Source organism: Procambarus clarkii, chromosome 78 (assembly GCF_040958095.1).
Source record: "Procambarus clarkii isolate CNS0578487 chromosome 78, FALCON_Pclarkii_2.0, whole genome shotgun sequence".
NCBI classification, from domain to species: Eukaryota; Metazoa; Arthropoda; class Malacostraca; order Decapoda; family Cambaridae; genus Procambarus; species Procambarus clarkii.
Genome location: NC_091227.1, coordinates 21592478 through 21615156, shown reverse-complemented (window position 1 = coordinate 21615156; position 22679 = coordinate 21592478). Strand labels below are relative to the sequence as shown.

Here is a 22679-nt window from a genome sequence, read left to right as displayed (position 1 = left end):
GTGTGATTTCCTTGTGTATATGAATAACAGTTATATGCTTGCTTCAAAGAAATATGGAAATAGACAAATTAACAAGAGTAGTTACTGAATTAATCCTTATTATACATAGGCTACATTTAATTCCTACTATGTTAAAATCCTGTGATGTCTAATGCAAATTACTGGACATACGGTGCATATCACAGACAGGTTTGATTTTCTGCTGATACAAAGCATGAAGACAAAACTACAAAATTAATATTAACTACAGACTCGAACAGCCCCAACAAGCACTTCCACAAGACCAACGGAATTAACAGATAAGCAAAACAAAAATTGTATAGGGCATTTCAGGGTTGATTCAACATGACCACACATATACTGACTGAATCAAATTATATTACTGTACTGATTCTCAAGAATCGACTTGAGAATGGTCCAGGACGGACCGAAACGTCGTTGTCCCTTCAACTTCTAGTGTGTGGTCTGGTCAACATATTACTGTACTGTATTTAGTTTAGTAAAGAATAGAATGAATAAAAACATTTTGTGTGATTTAACTATTAATTATGTGTTTTGGACTACAGTATTTCTAGTTATAGGAAGAGAGGTTTGCAATATGGTGTCTCAATTCCTTTCCAAAAACAATATCTTTTAATACTAGCAGTAGCTTTAGAACAATATGGCCGATGAGTTTATTTTGACCCATGATTATGTAATAGGATTTCGAGGATCAATGCCCCCATGGTTGGGTTTTTGACCAGGCCTACCGTCTAATCAACCAGGTTTAGAGGGCACTGTATGCAGTCTGGTGCAAGAATCACAGCCTGGTAGATCAGGTATCTTTCAAAGGTGTTCATCAAGTTCCCTTTTGAACACAAAAAGTGGTTTGCTAGGTATGCCCCCTTGTGTATAGAATTCTTTTTAAAACAACCCTACTTATTTTACCCCTTCTTTTCAGTGGGGCTATTTTGCACATTCTACCATCCCTTCTAGTCTTCTAAGGAATTATTTCAGTGTGCAGATTTTAAACCAGTCACACTTAATATTTTCAAGGTGTAAATCATGATGTATCTCTCTCACTGCACTCCACAGAGTACAGTTTGAGGGGTGTTTTAATCAGCATTCATAATTTGGGAGTGTTTATTTCATGGATTTGGGCAGTAACAGTTCTCTGTATGTTTTCCAGGTCAGTAACTTTTCAAGCTTTGAATAGAGGATGTTAGTGTGCACCAACTAACAGCCTCGAGAAAGCAACAGTGTCTTACAAAGTACCATCATTGGTTCGGCATCTCTCATTTGAAAGGTTCTTCTTATCCAGACCGTCATTTTCTTGGAGTTATTATTGTGTTATTAAAAGTTATTAGTGAATAATAACTTGGAGTTATTACAATTATGGTGAATACATATTTTGTTATCATTTATGTGCTGTTCTTTCCATACAATTTACAACCGTTGCCTTTTATTTTGGTTTATCAATTTCCTCTACTCTTCTCTTCTCTTCTCTTCAAATTTGGACATATAAAATCTTGCCTATTACAGTATTTTACACCTCTTTGTGCAAGAATCCATTTTGTTAAAGTGTTCTGAACTTTTCCACAGTACTGCTCATTTCTTTAGATGTGGGAACCATACCACAGCTTAAAACTGTAGATTAGGTTTGGCATGCTCAATGTGATAAATAACTTTTGAATGTATTAAATTCTCCATCTTTGAACACTTCTCAAAATCTACCCAAATATTTACAAATTCAGTACTGAATTACACAAGACTTTAAAATCAAGCTGAAACAATATATGAATATCTAAGAGATATCTGGAGCTCTAAATGTGGTGTAAGATCAGGTAATTACCATGTCGTTACTATGGCTACTGAAAGAGACAACAAGAGCATTGTGTTATCCACTGACTACTACTCTAAATATACTACTAAAGACTAAAGTGCCACAAATCTGGATATGGCAAATGCAGCTTCACAATTCAAGATAAGTGGACAGACAGGATAAACCAAATTACAAACCAGTATAACATACATTCTATGAAAAATTACTAGAAAAAGTTATTAAAACAGAGTAATGGAGCACTTAAGAGAAGATACAGTGTGTAATGGAGAGGCAATACAGTTTCAGTGGGAAAAGTTATGTCTGGCAAACTTAAAAGTTTTACGACAGGTAGATGGGAGCTTGTGGCCATGCTTCATGTACTCAATCCCCTAAACGTCTCAGATTTTCCACTGACAGTGGGTAGCAATTCACCCTTAGAGCACATGGTCAGGTATAAATGGCAAGGAGGAAGGATATAGAGAGCTAGATCTCACTCCACCCACAGTCACTGATAGGTAAGTGCAGCTAAGCACCCAAGAAAACTTTGCTCAACAAAATCCAGAAATTTTCAACAGAGAGCCGAGACCAGCATCAAAGAGGATCATGAACGATGTACAGTACCTGAACTGACAATGTTGTTGCAATATGCTCAACACAACTTTAATTACCATGTGGCAACCATCTAAGTAAGAAAGGGCAGGCAACACTATACTCTATACTGTATCCTCCCCAGACCTATTTTATCCAGCAGTGTAAAAATTATTGTATTTATTGTTTGTGGAATTCTATTTTGTGTAATAGTTCAAAAGACTAATTATGTAAAACACAGCTTTCTAAACTATGTGGAGCTACAATTTGGAGCACAAAAGCCTTATTCAATATGATGACACTACATGTACACAAATAGGAAGCTCGTTGCATTGTAAGAATGTTTGTGCACGAACCAAGAAAGCATTACATTAAAATGTTTTTTCTGGGGAATCACCCTTCCCCAATGGCTTCCTGAAGCTCTTTTGATGAGATTGATCCATTCTAAAGGGTCAAATCAAACACAAGTGTTCTCTTTGTGTTTGGCATACTGGGAACTAGAGCCAGAACAAAGTTCACTTTGCAAACAGTGGCAGGTAGTTGGAACAAGGTGGTAGAGGCTAAAAACCATCAGTAGTTTCAAAGCATCATATGATAAAGAATATTTGGAAGACGGGACACCACAAGCATAGCTCTCATGCTGTAACTACACTTGGGTAATTACACGGAAGAAAAATCCCAGACTGCAACCCATCCTCAAAGCCTCACAGAGGAGTCAAAGACCCTTGGCCTACTTCATAAATGAAATGCAATTATAGGAAATCAGAAGCTCATATGAATAGGATAACATCATCAGCATATGGGAGGTTATCAAACACAAAAGCATTATCTAGGAATCTAAACAAGGGCTTTCAATTCCATATATATACTGCCTATGTGAGACCATTACTTGAGTATGCAGCACCACCTTTGAACCCATACCTTGTGAAGCACAAAAAAGAAACCTGAGAAAGTTCAGAGGTTTGCAACTAGATTAGTTCCAGAATTGAAATGGCTCAGCTATAATAAGGACAGATTGAGTGAACTTGGCCTCACAACCTTAGAGGAAAGAAGCAGCAGAGGGGATATGATTTATATATACAAGATCCTGAGGGTAAAAGGTAAAGTGGACAAAGGAAGCCTACTTAAATTAAATAAAAAAAAAAGGAATAAGGACAATGGGACATCAGTGGAACTGAGTTGCAGAGATGTTAGGAAGTTTTCTTCCCTGTTTGGGTGATCAGCAAGTGAAATGCACTGAAGGAAGAGGTTTTTGGAGTCAATTCTTACTTCCCAGTAGTCACTGGGGTAAACCCTACTAAGGGCAAGACACACTCTCACACACACACACAGGAATACAGCACTATCAGGGAGAGCCACCCAAACCCACCAGGAAAAGTAGCTCTGGATAGGCAGGGACTACACCACCAAACACCCAGAAATGATCACTTCAGGCACGTGCAGTTTGAGGTGAACAGATAATCAGTCACACAACAACGGAGGCATAAATACTCATCATGATAGAAACACTCAAATATAGAACAAATAAACAAGCAAATAACCCCCAGAGGACAAAAACAAAATCCAGGATGGCCAACACTTATTTGAATAACCAGGACCGAAGGATGCTGGGGAAGGAAGAAGTGCACTATCATAGAGATGTATGCCAGACAAAATGACTAAAGGCAAGCTAAGTTTTCCATACATCTCCAATTTTGTTCTTATGATGTATGCTTTCATTTTCAATCCTCAAATAGCTCCACTATCATCATAATCATCATTAACTTGTTTCCCACTTTCATTAAGTGGGGAAATGTTAGTCTGAGAAAGATAAGCAAGCAGCATAGGACAAGAAGGTTAAAGATACACAAAATGACACTCATCCCCTCACCCTATCTTAAAACACTAATTAGCATTAATGAGAACTATCACCACTGTACATCAACAGCATTTCTCCACTTCACAAGACAAGGAGTTGCACGTAGTCATACAAATACGTCAAATATTCATTCATTCTCTCTCTGTGTCTTTCTCTCTCTCTGTCTGTCTGTGTCTGTGTCTCTGTCTCTGTCTCTCTCTTAATGGTACACAGCCACAACTGGTCAGATGGACAGAGACGGTGATAAACCCACGACAGTAGCAACCAAATCTCAATCACCAAAGGACCACTCAACTCCCACCATCTCCTTTCTCAGCCAGAAAAGATGTTGGGCGAAGACAAAAGAACCAATTCTCAAGACAAAAGGAATAAAATCCCTGCTTCTGGAGGAAAGCATGAAGCTCCCCCAGCTTTCCTCTGCCTCAGAGCAACCCCCCCCCCCCAACTGTTAAAATGGAGACACATTATTACAGTTATGAAAGAGTTCACTCCTGTACCACCCACCTGGCTGTTTCCTCCTGTACCCCCCCCCTCTATTTAGTGACTTTTACCACTTTTAATTTCCAGTAATGCTTTAATATTGCTGTGATAACACTAAGCACACTCTCAAAACCTGCTGCTACATTAAGCACAATCTCTCTCTCTAGATTCAAGCCTGGTGAGCTCTAGTAGCATAATTTAAAGATGGCCGTGTGTGCTCACAAATGTCGACCATACATACATACATATTATATATATATATATATATATATATATATATATATATATATATATATATATATATATATATATATATATATATATATATATACACATGTATTTTACATATACATTATTTAAAATAAATGAATTCATAAACATTATAGGCTAAACTTGTATGAGTGTGAAGTAATCCAAGGAAGCAACGAGGTTGTTTTCCTCCAGATAATGACTTTTTCTTTAATCATTATGTGATCAGTGCTTGGTGGTCTGAAATATAGAATTAAATTCGAGAGTATCCTTCAAAGACTTAATTACTGGTACCTCCCCATTGCTTCAAAATTCATATGATCAATATTTTTCCCATTTCCATTTAGCTCTAGATGCACTTGCCGAGTCCAGTAACTCCTTTCTTGTGTTGCTTTCAATATCCAATATAATGACCTATTTTTACCTAGATGCTGCCAAATACAAATAAAGCATTTTAGCAGGTGTATTAAGCAAAATTGCTTGGATTTTGACATTTCAAGTCAAAGAAAGCCAGCATCTGAGATGTTTGGGGAAGATTCCTACATGTGCATCTCCTTTCTGCATGGGTTAAAAAAAATGCATGCACAACATAGAAAATAGTCATAGATTAATAGTATTAAAGTTCTGAGTGAGTGCTTACCTTGACGTGCTGTCTCAGTAGCGTAGAGGTGGGGAACACCTTATTGCACTTGAGGCACGGTACCCGGCCTTTCATATGAGTGTAACGCAGGTGCTCCTTAAGAGAACCTCGAATCTTGAAGCGCGTGCCACAGATGGTGCACTCCCATGGCATAAAGTCTTTATGGGAGTCCACGTGCACCAGGAAGTCTGCTTTGCGTGCTATAATCTCTCCACATGTCTTGCACTTGTGCTGCCCATCCACCTGATACTCCTCAAGAAGTTCCTGGACCTGTTCAGAAGATAAGAAATAAAAAAATATAATAATACAAAAACTAAAGTAGTAGCACAGTGCAGGACAATAGACCATCGCAATGCAAGAGATCCATTCTGGGGTCGTCGTACGATATGTAAATATACTGTATACTGTACCAAACAACATAAGAACTTAAGAACAAGGGAAACTGCATTAGACCTACAGGCCCATATGAGGCAGCTTCTATTGATATTCACCCAAACTCATTCACATACAGTGCATGTTTGAGTAATTGCCCAAGTGTAGTTACAGGATGAGAGAGAGGTATGCGGGTGGTACCCTATTTACAGACCAGTTCCCAAATTTAAATTTATCCAATTCATACCCAATGTTCTGTGTTTTAGTTTATGTTGATATATTTAAAACCTTATTTAGATTGCCTCCTTTGTGTAACTCTGTTATATCCTTCGATTAATTTGTATATAGGAAGTCTCTGTTATACGAATGCCCACAATATGAACATCCATCCATCCAAATGACCTCTTAAGTCCCCACTTGTGCATCAATTCTTTATCCAAACCTGTTCCATCATCCCCAGAATTATGACCAGTGCTATTAAAGCATATGCATGGCTACATAGTGGCATAGGGTGGTACTAAAACACCCACAGTATTCTCATGCCCAGGACTTGACGTGCTGTGTATGTTGTTTAAGATTCAGCTACTGGGAACAAAATGTTTGCTGTGTATTCTGTGAACTTTCAGTTGTTTATCGAGGAAAATACCATTAACAATGCCAGATAGGAAGAAGATAAGTGTTGGTAATGCACCAGTGCATTACCTATTCTAAAGGGGTAACCCATTACCTTACAGACAAAGGTAGAAATAATCAAGAGCTCTGAGAACGGTGAAAAACCAACATGGATTACAAAAACTTAAGGCATGAACACCTCAATAATTGGGATAATCCCAAGGAACAAAACACCAAATTTAAAGCATGTGAAGAGTTCTGCAATGCTGAAATTGACAACAATAATGAAAAGATTACATTTAATTTGTGACATGGAAAATCTGTCAACATTAAATTGAGGACCAGAATCATAGTAGAAATCCATCAGCCTTATGCTCATATAGGAAAAAGCAAGAAGTCATTTTGATGATTCAAAGAAGAAATTAGGTGCAATTGTGAGAGATGAAAAGTGTCAAGTTGTGGGTGTTTTAACAGATATAAGGGTGGGGCAAATTTACACTACGTAAAAGTGAGTGGTGAAGCTTCTTGTGCAGATGAGAAGGGAGCAGCTGAATTTGCTCCAAAATTGTCCAAAACTATTGAAAACAGAAACTATAATACTTAACAAGTGTTTAATGTTGATGAAACCAACCTGTTTTGGAAAAAAATGCCAGGCAGAACATATATTTCCAAGGAAGAAAAAACAATGCCTGGTTTCAAAGCAGCAAAAGACAACTTAACCCTGTGCTTAAGATGAAATACTGCTGGTGATTGTAAACTAAAGTCTCTTCTATTCAGAATAAGCCAGAGCTACAAAGAATGTGTCAAAATTATCTCTGCCATTGATGTGGAAGTATTCTGCCAAGGCCTTGGGTAACACATGACATATTTAAAGATTGATATTTACACCACTTAGTGCCAAAAGTGAAATCATATTGTGTTAAAAATCAATTTTAAAGGATTACTTGTGTTGGACAATGCACCTGGATGCCCTGTGTACCTTGACAATTTGAATAAAAATGTCAATGCTGAATGTTTGCCACCAAACAACCTCGTTGCTGTAACCTGTGGATCAGAGTGATACAATCATGCTAGGCTTCTTACCCCTCCAGGCAAGGAAACAAAACGAAAACAAAAACCCCTCAAAAGTACAACATCCCCAGAAGGAACAGAAACCAGCTACCACGTAGTTAGGCAAGCTGCGCAGTACCTTGTGACCCTACCAGTAAATGATACCACTTCCTACCCAAAGCCAAACAATAGCCATGAAAACCCCAGCTGGCCCTAAGCGCGGGATAAATGCCGAGCAGCAAAGACCCTTATGGAAGCGGTTCCCGAAACCTCTATGGAAGAGAACCCTAGAACTCAAGGGTAGTACTCTACTTATAGGGCGCTTAGGTAAGATAGCCCTAAGAGCATGCAACCCCAGTACTCCTAAGTTTCTCCTGGCCACTGCACTACACACCGCACAACACACCACTAAGGTACACAACTGCCAAGAATCTGAGGCCAGAGACAAGGACTGCCCCAGATCGCATCAACCAATGAACTGAAGGTGTTGAGCAGCCGACACGAGGGGTCCAGGCTCCCCCCATTCCCCTCCCGGGGAGGAGGGCTGCGCAGACAAGTGGCGTGGCGGGGGAAAGGCATTTGCTTGTTCTTTAGGTTGGGGAAGTTCTGCCTCTGTTCGGTCTTCGGTTACAATTTTCTGTTTTGTTATGCTTACCTTTCTGGGGGCTAACCCCGATCAATGGCAGACATGGAATGCCCCCAAGTACAAGAGGGTTTTCATAGGCCATTGCTTCCTTCGCCTCTCTGAGGGTACCAAGTTCTGGCTCGTGGTCCCCAGTAAGCTGAACTCCAATTGACTGATGTCCCAGACTGATATATTGCATATCAGTCTAATAGCTCCAGAGCCGAAAGGGCTCCCTACAGAAATATTGGTTGGTAATGATTTTTGCTGGTCCGGGAAAGCATTCCCCCATTTATAGCATTGCGACTATGAGAAATCTTATTCCACATTCTCAGCAACTGCTTTACAAATGTAACCCATTCATAGCTGGGGAAATTCCTGTACTTCAATCATGTCACCCCCGTTACTCTTTGTACTTTTAGTGAATGTAAATAATGATTTTTAAAATTTCTCTACAGGCCTTTTTTAATGTCTTCAAAAGCAAGATTTCTTATTACAGTACAGTACTTGGATTAACTGTCACCATTATCTAAACCATTTCAATTACATTTACATCTTTAAGAAAATATGACACCCAAAACTGCAAACTTTGTTAAGAAAATGACACCCAAAACTGCAACTTTTGTCATTTGGATTATGTCATGCAAAGCATGATGATCCAAATGGGGCCCATCAATCTTAACAAGTTAAAGGATAACATTAGAGGATCTATTACTAACACTTTGAATTATGAATCCCAATGCTGTATTTTATTTGCTATATTTCATACATACATATGCAGTATTGTTTACCACTAATCATGATACTCAGATCCCATTCACAATCTGATCTTTCAGTTTCTATATTACAGTATCTATCTGATACTTTCAAGATTCTAATTTCATTTCCAAGGCATATGACTAAATTTATTAGCATGAAATGCACCTGCCAATCTATCAACTACTGCACCTGCAGTATCTATTTAGGTCTTCCTGAAGTGTTTACAAATGTTTGTGTGAATTTATAACATCAAATTTTTGTGTCATTTATAAATCTGTTGAAGTTGCTACCAATTCCCATATCTATATTGTTTATGTATACGATAAACAACAGATGTCCGAGGACGAGCAAGCGAGGCTTGTCTGGTGGAACCTTGAATAATCTTGCGTAAGAAAGCATCTGAATTGAACATAAAAAACACCACTGAAAATCCTTTCCTCTGCTAAACCTGTTGTGTTGGCATCTCTCTCTAAACACCAGCTAAATATTTTATCATATTAACCTTTTCAATGCCTTGAGTTAATGTGATCATCTGAGATTTCTAGGAAGCCAGTGTTTTGAGCTACAATAACCATTTGGATTTTCCGTCTACAAATTTCATTGTACAGTATTCATGTTATTTCATGTCTGTAAAACCATCATGCATATAAATATCATGTCCTTTAACTGGATTTGATCCTTTTGTCATCTAATGATATGGCAGTGCCGTAATTTCTAATACAGATACTGCAAAGATTGTAGGGCTGGGCAGTTCATATAAAAGAATGCCGTTGGATAATAACTGACAAAATTGTAATCAACTTTACTTACCATCCACCATGAAACAAAATGCTCTGTACTGTATATTCAAATGAAATACCATTTTTATTTAAGAGTTCCCACATTTCTCATTAACCGAATGTTTACATTTTGTATGTTTGTGATTGTGAGTGAATCATTTGCACAACAAAAATTTAAAAAATATGATCATTGCACTCTTGCCACATCGCTATATCATCCACCTCAACACAGTGTCGTTCTGGCATGCACTGGCTTTCGTGTACTTCCTTCATTAGCAGAAGATGAGTCACAATAATGTGGTTGAAGATATGATGACCAAACACATCAGGAAATGGAGAAATGACGACATTTTGGTCTGCCCTGGACCATTATCAAGTTGTGTGATAATGGTCCAAGACAGACCAAAATGTCGCAGTTTCTCCATTTTCAGATGTGTGGTTAGGTCATTAATCCTACATAACAGACTTCGTTTTGATATCCCTTAACAGCATCTCATCCAAAATGAACAGCAATGTGGTGTTGGGACTGCAGGTGTGGTTGAGTGGTAATGGGGTGGAACGTACAACTTCTGCCTTGCAAATTTGTGCACCACTCACTGCTTAAATGCAGTGACAATTTTAGATAATTGTGCTATTTACCCACAGGAGAATTATAAGACACATCGTAGCCATCTTATTTACTCGAACCACTCTGACTCGAATGCAACTTTCATTGAGTGTTCAGTTACATTACTTTGTGCTTCCTCCAGTTAGGAATGACTGCACTTGTTCCAGGCAGTATTTAACGTGGGCACAACCAGTCCATACCCACACTGGAAGAGATCAAACTGACCTGTGATAGTGAGAAAGAACCACCAGAGCACAGGTGGAGGGAGACCAGACCACAGATGTGCAGAAGAGCGTACCAATACTACATAAATCAAATCTTTTTAAACCAGCTAATTGTGCTATTTTCAGGATATTTTAAAATAAAATATTGATTTTGCAAATCAAAATTTTCTGTAACTTCTGCAAAATCTACTTTAAATATATATATTCTGTATAGTACTGTATATAGTATTTTTCATATCTCATGTAGTGCTATAAAAAAAACTCTACTTCTTAAAACTTTGTTTAAGCAATCTGATCATTCATACACAAGGTCCCCAAGAACACAAATTCATAAAATTTGGATTCTGCTGTACAGTATAGTGTGAGAAACATTATCATCAACTCTTTGGCATGGTGAATGTGACGTGAAAAAAAAATCAAATTGAATAATAAAAATGTCGATGTAGGAATGTGTTGCTTAAATCTTTGTTGGTAGTATTATACTTAATTAACCTTTTAAACTTCTCTTAACTGACTTGTGAGTACTGACTCTTCTCACCCTGTTGGTTATCACGAATATATATTTATGTACTGGCAACTTTGTATACACATTATATACGGTACTCATAAAATCACAATACATATGGCAGCCATGTTATTAACTTGTGAAAAAAAAAAAAATAACTATTATCTGCTCACACGCAAGTAAACTGAAAGATTCTTTTGTTAAATGTTTGCATCAGTGTGTCGGTAGCTTGCTTTTGTATAAGAATCAAAATTTTACTTGGTGAAAATACCTCAAATTATATGGATTTTTTGTTACTGAGAGTACCATCATCATCATTGATAGGCAACATTATTCCCTAATTTTATATAGTAGGAAGGCACCACCCAAGTGGAAATAGAAGCGTAATATTCTATAGGGAAAGAATGTTAAAGTTACTAAAAAAATGACACCCAGCCATTTAACTCCATTGTACCTGGATAAGATTCTGGAAGGTCTTCTACTTCCCCAAGCCCAACCTGAGGCCAGGCTCGAATTGTGAGAGCTTAATCAAACAGGTTGTTGATTGTGGTGGCACGCATGCCCACATAGCCACTACAACCCAGTTGGTATAGCACTTCTTGAAGAAAAATGTCCAGTTTTTTCTTGAAGACTTCCACTTTTGTTTTGGCAATATTTCTTATACTTGCTGGGAGGATATTGAACATCCATGGGCCTCTGATAGTCATGCAGTGTTCTCTGATTGTGCCTATGGCGCCTCTATTATTCACCGACTAATCTGCATTTCCTGCCATATTCACTCCAATATACTGTTATTTTACTGTGCAAATTTGGCACCTGGCCCTCAGTATTTTCCATGTATAGATTATTTTATATTTATTATTTTTAATAATAGTTAACATAGGCACCTACACATAGCCTAGTCATATGTAGCAGTCAAGCACTGCTACGGGAGGCTTGCTATGAATGAATGTGATGATGCTTTAATCACCACTTCTCTTATAAGACCTCAATCTTTGCTTCCTAACTTACAATGTCAATCAATCTTCTTGGTCTTCACCTCTTCTCCCTCAAATTCACTTTAATGCATTCTCTTAACCAGTCTATCATCATCCATTCATTCAACATGACCAAATCATTTCTCTATTCTTTCCTCAATCATATACTTTAAAGACAGAATTTCCCTCCACATCTTTCCATGTCATTTACATTATTTACTCTATTCAAACCAACAATCTCAGTTCATCTATTTCAATTGGTATAATCCAATGATTTTTGAGGACCAAATCAGTGTCTAATAACAGTTCAGTACTGTACATAAATTCTGTATTAATCCTTCAGGGTTGATTATTGTCATACTGATCCTCGAGTTAATGCGGTTATTGTCATTTGCTGATTTTAGTTACAATCACCCAGGTTTTACACAGTACAAATAAAGTAAACATGGCCACAACAAATCTATATGGACATAATGGTGTTAACCTAGACCTATGAAACACACAGTTATCATTTTGTAATGGCTTATTATCTGATAAGGTTATCGTGCACAAGTAAAACTGAGATAATAATCGTCACTCAAAATCTAGGCGTTCCTGCCAGTGTTTGAATTTATTCCTGGATTACAATCCCAGACATAACAGCAATACTGTATTTTGACGCTGCGTATATTAATTTGTTATGGATTTCAACCGTTTTTCTGGAGCAGCCTTTCCTGGTGATTACCTGGTCTGACAGGCTGTTCATTTTTATTGTCAGAAGGCCCATATAGTCATAACAGCTAAACTGATTAGATAATTCCAGTAGAAATTTGTCATGCACTTTGCCCCCCACCCTCCATAAATATTTTCTATACGGAAGCAGCAGAATGCAATGCAATAAAGTATGCCTTGAGTTTGTGAAAAGTCGTTTCTGAGGTGCTCTGCTGCAGCTATTATGCTGCTCTGTACCCTCCCTTCCTGAGCCACTTCTTTCTCCCTACGATTCTGTTGCCTTCCTAAAATGGAGTGTATATGGGATTGGTGTAGGTGATCAGGGTCACATTGATCCTGCCACTTGCTAGTGGATGGGGCAAGGCAAATTTGTGTTTTGACTGGGAATTAGGTTAATATGAGCCTCCCATTGGTTGTAATGATTTGGAACATCAATGGGATTCTGACACAAGCCTGCCATTGATTGCAATGGTTTAAAATATCAATAGGATTTTGAGAAGTTTGTGATTGTAAACACTTTTTGAAGTAGCTCAAGGTAATTTGGCTGTACTGATTTTGACTGCAGTGACCCCAATCACCTTATGGCAGTTCTGCAGTGAAGCCACAGTCCATGTGGCAGCAGTGAGTAAAAAAAACATGCTAACTGTTTTTGTATCTCTCATGACAGTAACATTGACTCTCATATCTCTGAGAGGAAAATACTTCAAAAAACTTTTCAAAAGCTGAAAGCTTATTTTTTTTAGCTTGAAACTCTATGAATTTTAATATTTATGAACTTAAATAATCTATAACAAAATTATTAGGAAAAATATTATGATTTTAGCAACAATGACTCATAACGGCTTGTAAAACTTAAGAATTAAATGTTAAAACCGAAACATCTTGTACACTTGTATCCCGCATGCAAACAGCGTTAAATAACACCATGCAAAATTGTGAGTGTTGAATTTACCACCCATTCTGGGAATTTGCCAGCTAGAGAGTAAAATGGAAACTCTTAAATACAAAATCAGAATACAGTATGAGCATTGAAATTATGGAAACATTCGAGTTAGAAAATATTTGTTCGAGATCGTGAACATTAAATGTTATTTTCTGCAATTCTATCTAAATAAAATGTTATTTTCTGCAATAGGACATACTGTATATTGTTAATATATAATCAACATTCATTCGCAAAGGGTTAAAATGCATTTGTATTTGGTGATAATATTATTAAGACATGCTACAACTTGATGGAAATGTTAAAAGAAAAATGGAAGGCGGTTGCAGATGATGAGTCACAATAATGTGGCTGAAGATATGATGACCAAACCACACACCAGAAGATGAAGAGACGACGTTGTTTCGGTCCGTCCTGGACTGAATCAAGTCGATTGTTCATTATCATTATCACAATCAAGTCGATTGTGATAATGGTCCAGGACGGACCAAAATGTCGTCATCTCCCCATCTTCTGGCGTGTGGTTTCGTCCTCATGAAAGTCAGTTGTACTGTATTTCAGTATGTGCTAAACTGTGTATGAATTTATGGAAATAAGAAAGCAGACTTTGCCAAAGCTAGATAATGCAAAGGAGGAGGCTGACATACAATTAAATCTGCAATTAGCAAAGGAAATTGAAAACTACACTCATTTAATACTAAAACCACTGGAAGAATAATGGAATGATATGATCAATTTGGTTAAGATAGTTGTGCAACTTAAACTAAAAAATAAACTCTTGGTCTGCTCTTTCTATGCACACACTATGACAAATTAGGTAAGGATGCAAATATTATTGGGAATTCATGCAAAACAAAAGGTCACAGGAAAGTAAATGCAAGATATGTGATAGTTTTAATAAACATACAGTAAATCACTACCTATTGCAACCACTGAATCAATTTACGAAGGGAGAAATCTCCATAGATATCTGAAAGAATTAACTTAAATGTTATAATAAAACTATACTCCTAAAGATTATCATAAAATTGCTGTATATTATTGTAAATTGTTGAGAGCCCCTTGAATAACATATTTAACATGGCACTGCAGAATGATGAAGTATTCTTGCAATTTCAAACATTCATAATAAAATACTGAATTGAAAAATACAATTCTGATTAACTTGGTAAATTTCAAAATTATATTTAGTATTTAAAAATGTATTTTGTGCATTGCCTAAGTGTCTTTTGCTTAAAGTTTAGTTCTGAACATAAGATACCTAGTAGTGCAACACAGTTGGTGTTTATTTGAAGTAATATATTGAACAGCTTGCTGTGGTAGGCCCAGTACACTAGAAGCATGATACTGCTCAAATTTCCCTTTAGTACAGAGTACTAGTCCGAGTGTCAGGACTAATTTATAGGCACAGCAAGCCTTCCAACGGGTGATATTCCTAGTATTATTACTACTGTATTACACAAAAACTAGAGTCTTGAAGATTTTCAGGATCGTAAAGACTCTATGCTTGTTACCCAGTAATTAAATTTACAAAAATATTAACAGCATTCCACTAAAAAGGCAAACCAGTTTTCCCATGTGCCAGAGAAAATCTGTTAATGAGCATGCAAATGCACATTCAACCAATAATCTACATAAACACAACATAAATAACATTTTATAAATATTCAAATTACCTTGGGTCCATAATGTGGATGAGACTGAACATCTTTAACAATGACGTAGCACTCAAGCATGTAGAGACAATTCCACTTGCACTTGTCTTCTGAATGCGAAGAAACTTCCTTCTGGTTTTTAAATCCATGGCCACAGTCACTACACCAATACCTCATAGATTTGATGTAATGACTCCACTTAAAGTCTTTGGCCCTAAGTTTCCGTTTAGACACTGTGGGAGGAAGGTGCTTGATGATCACAGAGTTTTCATTATGGAACACCTTACTAGTGTGTGATTTCTTAGATTTTTTTCCAATTACTTGTCCAGATGCATTTAAGGATGATTTATCACAATTTTCTAGGTCATTATTATTTTCTGAAGAGCTAATAGCCAGCTGATGGGCTTTGATCGAGGCAATGCATTGTTCTACATTATCTTGCTCCTCCATATGGGCATCTGCCAAGATTATGGATGACTGAACTAACATGTTGCCTAGTGGACCATCTTCCTCACTCGATTTCTCCACTCTTATTGCTTGTATTTCTTCTTCTAATTCTGTCTGTCGTAGCCGTTCTTGGAGACTACGATGACGACGTTCTTGTCGTTCGCGCACAAGGCGAGCCTGCTTTATACGTTTCGGCCCAATGAACACTCCCTCACGGCTCTGGCTTTTCCGACGCCGCTTGGCAGGTCTGAGCTGCACAAAAGTTGGAGTACCATCTTCACTGTTAACTTCGCTATCGGATGAATCACAAGACTGGGAATTACTTTTGATTGCCAGAGGATGAGTGGGCAAAACACCATAACCATTAACCGAACCATTTTCATGCACTGTTATGGTACATTTATAATCATCTAGATCATCTATTTGACTATATTGTTTAGCAGCAAGGGTTCTACTTCTAGGGCCAATTTTATACAAAGGTTTCTTGGGATGAGTATTATTTGTGGCAATGGAAAGGTCTTCCTGGTGTTGGTATGCATTGTTATTCTCAACTAACTTTTGTTTGAAGCTGTCACTTTCCTCCTCCACAATGTGACTGGTTGGTTGCTGCTCCTCCTCAATAGGTTCCTGCTTAATCTGCACCTGCTGATTTTGTTCCTGCTTAATCTGCACCGGCTGACTTTGTTCCTGTTTAATCTGTACTTTCTGATTTTCTTCCTGTTTAATCTGTACTTGCTGATTTTGTTCTTGTTTACTTTCTTCCTGCTGGGCTTCTTCCTGCTGCATTTCTTCCTGCTGGGTTTCTTCCTGCTGAGTTTCTTCCTGTTGGGTTTGCTCCAGCTGTATTGGTTCCTGCTTGACTTGTACATCTTGGGCTTGCTCCTTCTGGGCTTGTTCCTGCTGGGTTTGCTCATGCTGGGCTTGCTCCTGCCGGGCTTGTTCCTGCCGGGCTTGTTCCTGCTGGGCTTGTTCCTGCCGGGCTTGTTCCTGCCGGGCTTGTTCCTGTCGGGCTTGTTCCTGTCGGGCTTGTTCCTGCTTGACTTGCTCCTGCTTGATTTGCTCCTGCTTGACTTGCTCCTGTCGAGCTTGTTCCAGCTGAGCTTGTTCCAGCTGAACTTGTTCCAGCTGAACTTGTTCCAGCTGAGCTTGTTCTTGCTGGGCTTGTTCCTGCAGAGCTTGTTCCTGCTGGGATTGTTCATCCTCAGTTTGTTCTTGCTGGGCCAGTTCCTGCAGAGGCACCTCTTCATGTTGGCTATCTGGTGGTTGGGCCCGAGCTTCTTGGTGTTGTGAGTCGGACTGCGAAGCCAGCTGGGATTGTTGGGGCAGCTGTGGATGTTGTGGAGATGGTTTAGGTTGTTGAGCTGGTGGTTGTGGATGTTGGGTATGAGCCTGTGGTGGTGCTGGAGTTTGTGGCTGAGATGGCTGTGACTGAGCAGGCTGTGGTGTTTGTGGTTGTATCTGACCCTGCTGTGACTGCAGCACTTGTTGTGGCTGGGGTGGTGCTTGAGCTTGCTGTGATTGCTTCTGTGATGCTTGTGTATGTTGTGATGACTGTGGGTGTTGCTGCTGTGATGGTTGCTGCAACTGTGATGGAATCTGTGATTTTTGCTGTTGCTGACTGGGAGAAGGGTAAGAATAAGGACCATATGATTGCGGAAAACCCGAAGATTGATGAACTTGGCTAGTCCAAAGATTCCATCCGGTTTTGGAATCCATACGTGCACCTCCAGCAGTGTACCACAGACTCTGAGGATAGCCCTGTTGCCCTGATGCTCCTCTACTGGCTAAATCTGTGGGGTAGCCTGTACCTGGTGGACCTGCATATGGTGTGGAGTAATTATTTTGCATCGGGTGATAATTTGATGACTTGTGTGCTGCCATTGGAGGCTGGGAATGTGAACTTCCTGTGCTGCTTTGAACACTGTTACCCTGAGAATATCCATAAGCGTATTGAGCACCAGGTCCAGAGTACCCTGACCCTACACTGCCAGACCAGCCAGGATAACTCTGTTGTTGTGATTGGCGTTGTTGAGGGGGGTGGTGCTGTTGTGGCTGTTGCTGCTGTGCTGGTTGTTGGTGCTGTTGTTGTGGCTGTTGTGCCTGTGGTGGCTGTTGGTGCTGTTGTGAAGACTGATGCATTTGTGGAGATTGCTGCAGCTGTTGTGGTGAATGTTGGTGCTGTGCTGTCTGCTGATGCTGCTGTGTTGGTTGCTGGTGCTGTTGTTGGGGCGACTGTTGCTGTGCAGGCTGTTGTGGTGGCTGTGAGTGTTGTTGCTGCTGTTCACTCTGCTGATAACTTGTTTGCTGCTGCTGTTGTGTCATTTGCCCATAGGTTTGTGGTTGTGCTGGACTCCACGACTGTTTTCGTTGTTGCTGACTCTGTTCCCTTGGTGCCGAAGCAACTCCATCAGAGTGGACTATGGGCTCCTGATTCAAACCATCCTGTGGACTTGGTTCCTGCTTAAAAATTGTAGTATTAATTTGCTCCTCTTCCTTTGGCTGTGGAGAGGAGTTAATTCGAGGGGACTCGAGAGTGTCTTCTTGGTGTCGGCTTTGTTGGGTTTTACTATCTTGCTTGTCGCAATGGATTTCTTCATGTTCACGTGGGGTGTCATCCCTGGACATGCGATGTGAAGAGAGAGCTGGGTGAGTATGTGATGGAGAGGTTGAGGCATTCTGTGACAAGTCCTCAGGCATATCTTTTTTATCATCTAAAGAAGCAGTTTTCTGTTCTTCAGGTTGTCTATCAATAATGCCATGAGATACTAGTAAGCTCTTTTGTCCTTCAGATTGCTGCTGTTGATGCTTTTGTTGCTGCTGTTGATGATGATGATGATGTTGCTGTTGTTGCTGCTGCTGTTGTTGCTGCTGTTGTTGCTGCTGCTGTTGTTGATGATGGTGGATCTGCTGATGATGCTGTTGCTGACGTTTATGTAGTTCATTGGACATTATTTGATCCTTCTGAGACATTTCTCTCTCCGGTACTGAGTATTCTTCACTGGATATCCGAGAGCCAGCGTGTGAGCAATGGTTATCTTGCACTTGTTCAGAAACACTATTATGCTGTTCATACACCTCCGTTACTACTGGTCTTGTGGCAGGGGACTGCTGTCTTCTTGATGGACTTTGGCCTGTGTAGCTATTGGGAGATTCTTGGGAGAGAGCACTCCCTCTCTCACTTACTCTCTCGCTGGTTTCTCCAATGATGCTAGATACCGAGTAAGAGCTGCTTTTACGAGGCTTCATATAATTTGAGCTCAAGGCTGCCTCTGTTCTTGAATCATTCACAGGGAGGTTTTCTGGCACAGAACAGGCAGGAAAAGCATGCCTAATCTGGGCCTGAGATACATGTGGGTCAGCTCTCATAGAGTATGTCATGGATAGGCTACTTATAGGGGTTCTGGTGCTATGGTGGTCACCATGATTGGCCTCCATCAAAGAGTGTGAAGCAGGTGGGGTCTGGGAGGCTGGGTGCTGGGTGGATGGGTGTTGAGAAGAATGCTGGGATGAATGGTGTGTGCTTGATGGATGTTGCGTTGACAAGCGCTGGGTGGACAGGTGCTGGGTGGACGGGTGTTGTGGCCCGGGGGTGACAGCAGGGGCAGGGGTGTAGGCAGGGGTAAGGGGAGATGGGGGTGCATGCAACGAGGGAAGTAGGCCCTGTTTTTCACCCCATCCCATACGCTCTAATGCCATAAGAGGGCTGTCTGGAGCACCCACTCCACCTGTTCTTGAGTTGTTTGGAGGGCCTAAACTAGATGACAGGGATGATGGAACTCCAGAGGATGTAGAGGAGGAGAGAGACTGTGTTAGATGACCCCCTGCACCATGTTGCAAGCTGTACATACTGAGAGGTGGTTCATGTACTGCATGAACAGATTTCATATGTGCTAAGCATTCACTCATCAGACGGAACACCTGACCACAGACCTGACACCGCCGCATTTTGTCTAAATCTTTCTTGGATTCAATGACATCTACTGGTGGGCTTGGTGTTGCTCCAGTACCCGCAAGACCACCTGTTAAGTTGTGTGGACCTGGTGATGGAGGAGTAGAAGTAACAGGTGACAGAAGAGATGAAGAACTTCCATGGCCCAATCCACTGGTCAGAGGTGAAGGACTTCCTTGCCCTCCACTAAACTTCCCTTTAGAAAACATGGAGCCAGTTAGCCCTAAGTCTGTGGTGGGAGCCTGCAGACCCCCCAGGGATGGTGGGGTGATGCCAGAGGCTCCTGCAAGCTCTGAAGAATAGCCAAGATTGGAGCCCAGGCTTGAGCCCAGCCCCGAACCCAGACCATATTTTGTGTAGCCATACTGGTAACCCAGCCCATACTGCTGATAGTACATAGAAGAGTTATTGATGGGTGGAGCAGAGTAGCTGCCCATGCCTGAGGAATAACCTGGAGGGACGGCAGTTGGCTTGCCATAATAGGGGCTGGATACTTGAGTCAGGTCACCTGGGTAGCCGTTATAGTAGGGGAGGGCAGCTGGGGGTGGCACATAGCCAGGGTAGGGCCCCGGGTACCCTCCAGACCCACCAAAACTGTTGTGCATTGAGTTCATTTTCTCTTACACCGAACATGCATCACTACGATTTCTATTTGCACTTTCACACTTTAAGCTCTAATAAGGTAGCATCCTTAATATCTGTTTACGTTAAGTAACGAGGGGATAAACACTGTCCATCAAGGTCTTAACACTATCACTGGATGTGGAGTTATGTAGCTGCCATTGCCAAAGATGTAGCTTGACTGTCGAGTATTATGCGAGATCTATCACTGGTATGAGATTCAACAGTTATCACCAGTTCAGATCAGTTCTTCATAATTCAGGATCTCTCTGCAAAGAGAAAAAGTATGTACAAGTTAGACACTACACAAACATCAAGACACAGGTGTTAAAATAAAGAATTAATAAAAATGTAATCATTATCATTATTATTTAATTTTCCATCACGATGATAAGAAGGACGGGGCATTCGTCTGGAAAAAGCTGCAAAACTATTGCAGGAAAAATACAAAATAATAATAATCATGTAAACAAGACAAGTATAATATGTATTCTTATTGCAAGTATTATACTGTACTTGTTGGCACACGAGATTCACCTTCACGTAAGACGCACCCATATTTTACAAGGTTATTTTGCGGATTTTACTGTTTCACCACACATTTATTGAAAATTATTTTCAAGCACAGCTACCCTTTCACTATGTTCATTGCATACGCTACAACATAAAGCTTAACCCTTATCATGCAGCAATGGATAATGGAAACAGGCATGCCTCCCATGCCCCAAAAACTGGTGGAGACGCTTAACCACTGGGGCGTTGTGGTGAGGAGAGTGGTCTGTGGGATCACACGAGGCTGCTGACTAGGGTTCGCTACCCTAGTATCGGTCGTGGAGTGGCCTAACCAGCGCTGCTGATTGGAACCTGCCAGCTACCGGCTGGACTTGTGGTTGAAGGCCTCCACGACGGTGCTCCCAGTGGAACTGTGATTTGGCTGGCCTGTGGCCAGGGTAGACTCAAGAGAATCGAAGGATTCGTCGTGAGGCCACAAGAGGACCAAGAGCTTAGCACCGTTGAGCACCGTGAACGTCCGGAGTCTTCAGAGGAAGACGACGTTGTGTATTATAGTGTTTATTCCTCCCCCTTGTGATAATCTTTATATTATTTATGGTGACGGTGTTAATTATACTATTAAGTTTTTGCCTTTATTTCCCTTCCCCTTTAATTTACTTGCGTTACGGATCACATCCCTTGAAAGCCACTACTAGCTTGGGGCTGGATACCCAAACTCTACTTACATCAGAGAAAGAACCCGGTTGCGACCCGAGAGGGCCGTAACAGCTCAGCACTACTTCAATAGATTTTTTTTGGTCATCTTTGTGTACATGACTCTTGGCAGATAATGTACAGTACTGTATGTACTGTATATGGAAAAAAGGCTAACATAGTTCCAATCTACAAAAATGGAAGCAAGGAAAACCCTCTAAATAATAACATGTATCACTGGAACGCATAGCAGTCAAAACATTGGAAAAAATAATCAAAACTAAATGGGAAGAACACCCGGAGAGAAATGACACAATAACAGACAGTATGGTTTTCGATCAAGATCCTTTGTAACAAATCTACTTTGTTTCTGTAATAGAGACAAAGTTTTTACAGGAAAGAGATGGTTCGGTTTACTGCATTTATCTGGACCTAAAAAAAAAAGCTTTTGACAGTCCCTAAGAGGTTGTTCTAAAAACTGGAACATGCTGGAGGAGTGACAGGAACACGTTTGACATGGAAGAAAAATGTTCCAACAGAAAAATAAGGACAGTAATCAGAGGCAATGTATCAGACTGGAGAAGTGTTACCAATAGAGAACCACACGGTTCAGTTCTAGCACCAGTAATGCTCCATGTCTATTTAAACAACCTACCAGAAGGAATACATTATATGAACATGTTTGGTGATGATACCAAGTTACTAGGGGGAAGGTAAGAAACTTAGGACGACTGTCATGCCCTTCAAGAAGACCTGGACAAAATAAGTGAATGGAGCAACACTTGGTAAATGGAATTTAATGTGAGTAAATGCCACGTTACGGAACGTGGAATAGGAGAAAACAGGCCACACACAACCTACAAAGTATAGGAAAATCTTAAAAGAATTCTGATATGAAAATCTTGGGGTGGTTCTGGATAAAAAAAACTGTCACCTTAGAATCACATGAAAAGCATATGCAAGGAGCATACACTACTCTTTCCAACTTTAGAATTACTTTTTAAAAGATATGGATGGTGAAATA

General features: G+C 39.9%; 1 protein-coding gene across 4 annotated transcripts in view; it reads right to left on the bottom strand.

Annotated features, from left to right (window-relative positions):
• The window catches only part of LOC123746000 (alpha-protein kinase 1), a 45824-nt gene that overhangs the window by 12194 nt on the left and 10951 nt on the right, over positions 1-22679 (bottom strand). For all 4 annotated transcript variants that reach the window (XM_045727108.2, XM_045727107.2, XM_045727111.2 and 1 more), the window contains exons 2-3: positions 15454-20718; positions 5617-5886 (exon numbers count right to left, since the gene is read on the bottom strand). In XM_045727108.2, the coding sequence (XP_045583064.2) occupies positions 5617-5886; positions 15454-20442 (5259 nt within the window). In that variant the 5' untranslated portion in view covers positions 20443-20718. The remainder of the gene's footprint in view (positions 1-5616; positions 5887-15453; positions 20719-22679) is intronic.